General features: G+C 42.5%; 1 protein-coding gene across 1 annotated transcript in view; it reads left to right on the plus strand.

Annotated features, from left to right (window-relative positions):
* The window catches only part of snx19b (sorting nexin 19b), a gene marked incomplete in the record, with an annotated part of 32,532 nt that overhangs the window by 7,050 nt on the left and 23,109 nt on the right, over positions 1 to 2,373 (plus strand). The window contains 1 exon segment of the mRNA XM_014031963.1: positions 484 to 1,647. Within this exon segment, the coding sequence (XP_013887417.1) occupies positions 484 to 1,647 (1,164 nt within the window).

Raw genomic sequence — 2,373 nt, forward strand, 5'->3', positions numbered from 1 at the left:
GAAATATATGAGTTTGTATGTAATGTATGAATATAATATACAAGTTTCACTTTTTAAATGGAATTACTGAAATAAATCTACTTTTTCATGATATTCTAATTTTATGACCAGCACCTGTATACAGTTACTGTGAAGGGATTCAGTTTATACCCTGATATGAGTCTGAGGTCATACCGTCCAGCCCTACTTCATAGCATGATACAAAAAGCTCACCGTGGCGTTGACAGGTTACACTGATTGTAACATAACAATCTGTGGGTTTTTGAAACGGCTCATTTGCTGACACTAACAAAACGTACACATTGTCCAACAAACAGCTGCGAGTATTTTTCTGGCTCTTGGACTGTTTCTGGAAGCAGTACAGACACAAACTGAAGTATAAAAACCTGTTAAAAATGTATTTTTTGTATAATAGGTCCTGTTTAAACTGTGGAAAGCAGACTTGTTTAGTTATAACATGTGCAACTTTGTGAATTGCTGCAGGAAGTGACAGAAAAAGTGCTGAACCTGCTGGGCAGCCATGTGCAGGACTACCTCAGAGCCAAGGAGCTGGTGACAGGAACATGTCAGAAGGACAGTGAGCAGCTGTGGAAAGCATATTCCAGCCTCAGCAGCCCTCACCTGGTCATGAGCAGCGATGCAGCAGAGCTGAACTACGTCAGAGCTGTTGTTGACGTGTTGCTCCATGTTCTGGTTCCATCACCTCATTTAGAAACCCACACAGGACGCTTTGTTGTTGGAGAGCTCATCACCTGCAATGTTCTTCTCCCTTTTGTTGATAAACTGTCTGACCCTGACTGGTTGAACCTCCTGATAATTGAAATCCTTGGTAAGTCCAGCACAGCACAGGAAAACACAACAACAGAGACACAATCCTTACTTTCACAACCTTCTGAGACAGAGACAGCTTTCCCCCAAGAGGTAGCACATGTGCCTCAGACAGATGATGAAGTTCCTCTTCAAAGAGCAGAGGTTAATCACACAGATGTAGCTCCTGACCTCCCTGCCTGTGATGGGACTGACTCTGAGGACGTGGACTTTCCACAGACGTTTGCTGAAGAAGATGAATCCACTGAGCCGTATTTAAGACACTATATAAGAGCAGGAAAGATGAACCCATTTTATCAGGAAAATGATTCTGACCTGGACTCTCCGTTGGCTGACTACAAGCAAAGTTCTCCTGATTCGCTGCTCATGGTGGCTCAAGAAGAGAGAGACTGTGCCTCAACTGCTGAGAGCAACAACTGGTTGGACTCAGAAGATGTTTGCTCCAGTCCAGTGGATGGCTCATGCCCTAAAGTCTTGGTCAGTTCAGTGCTCGTTGAGCATCCTAATGATAGTGGCATCTCATCGGTTAGGACAGCAGAGGGGCTTTACAGTATCAGTAGTCTCCAGGACCTGGACAGAGACAGCAGTTCTTCTGCAGTCAACCCAAACAGAGAGCTTCTTCTGGGCGTAGACCATGCCAATGAGCTGGCCATCACCAGTCCACTGCAGGGCTGCTCTCCCCTGTCCACGTTTAGTTTTGAGCCCCTCAGCAGCCCCGAAGGACCGGTCATCATCCAGAACCTCCGCATCACCGGCACCATCACTGCCAAGGAGCACCGTGGCACCGGCTCACACCCATACACACTTTATACCATCAAGGTAAGTCACACACCAGAACTACCTTTGCTCACTTTATTCTTTGTTTTTAATGTTTTTATGTTTTTTTTTACATTGACTCCTTCTAAAGGTCATTTCTAAAAGTGAAAATGTAATGTGTCAGGATTTCAGGCCATGATTTCCAGTTCTGCCAGAAAGTAACAAATGGTGCACTAACAAAATAAACCTGTGCAATAATCCTGCTGTCTAATCAGCATCTTGATATGCCACACCTGCAGTGTGGGATGGATTATCTCTGCCCCCTAATACAGATTTACACACATTTCTGAGCAATATTTGAAGCAAGAAGCACCTTTAAAGGCACTGTATCAAATCCAGCTGCTTGGAGACAAGCTTCAGGAAATGGATGAAAGACGGGCTGGTAACGTTCAAATGAGGAATTCAAACTACAGCTTTGTAGTTCCACTTTAAAAAGACCCCAACTGAAGGATTTTAATGTGAAAAGGAATACAATACAGTACAATACAATACAATACAATACAGTACAATACAGTACAATACAGTACAATACAGTACAGTACAATACAGTACAATACAATACAATACAGTACAATACAGTACAGTACAGTACAATACAGTACAGTACAATACAGTACAATACAATACAATACAGTACAATACAGTACAGTACAGTACAATACAGTACAGTACAATACAATACAATACAGTACAATACAGTACAGTACAATACAATACAATACAGTACAA

The sequence above is a fragment of the Austrofundulus limnaeus genome, unplaced genomic scaffold (genome assembly GCF_001266775.1).
Source record: "Austrofundulus limnaeus strain Quisiro unplaced genomic scaffold, Austrofundulus_limnaeus-1.0 Scaffold1354, whole genome shotgun sequence".
In the NCBI taxonomy this organism is placed as follows: domain Eukaryota; kingdom Metazoa; phylum Chordata; class Actinopteri; order Cyprinodontiformes; family Rivulidae; genus Austrofundulus; species Austrofundulus limnaeus.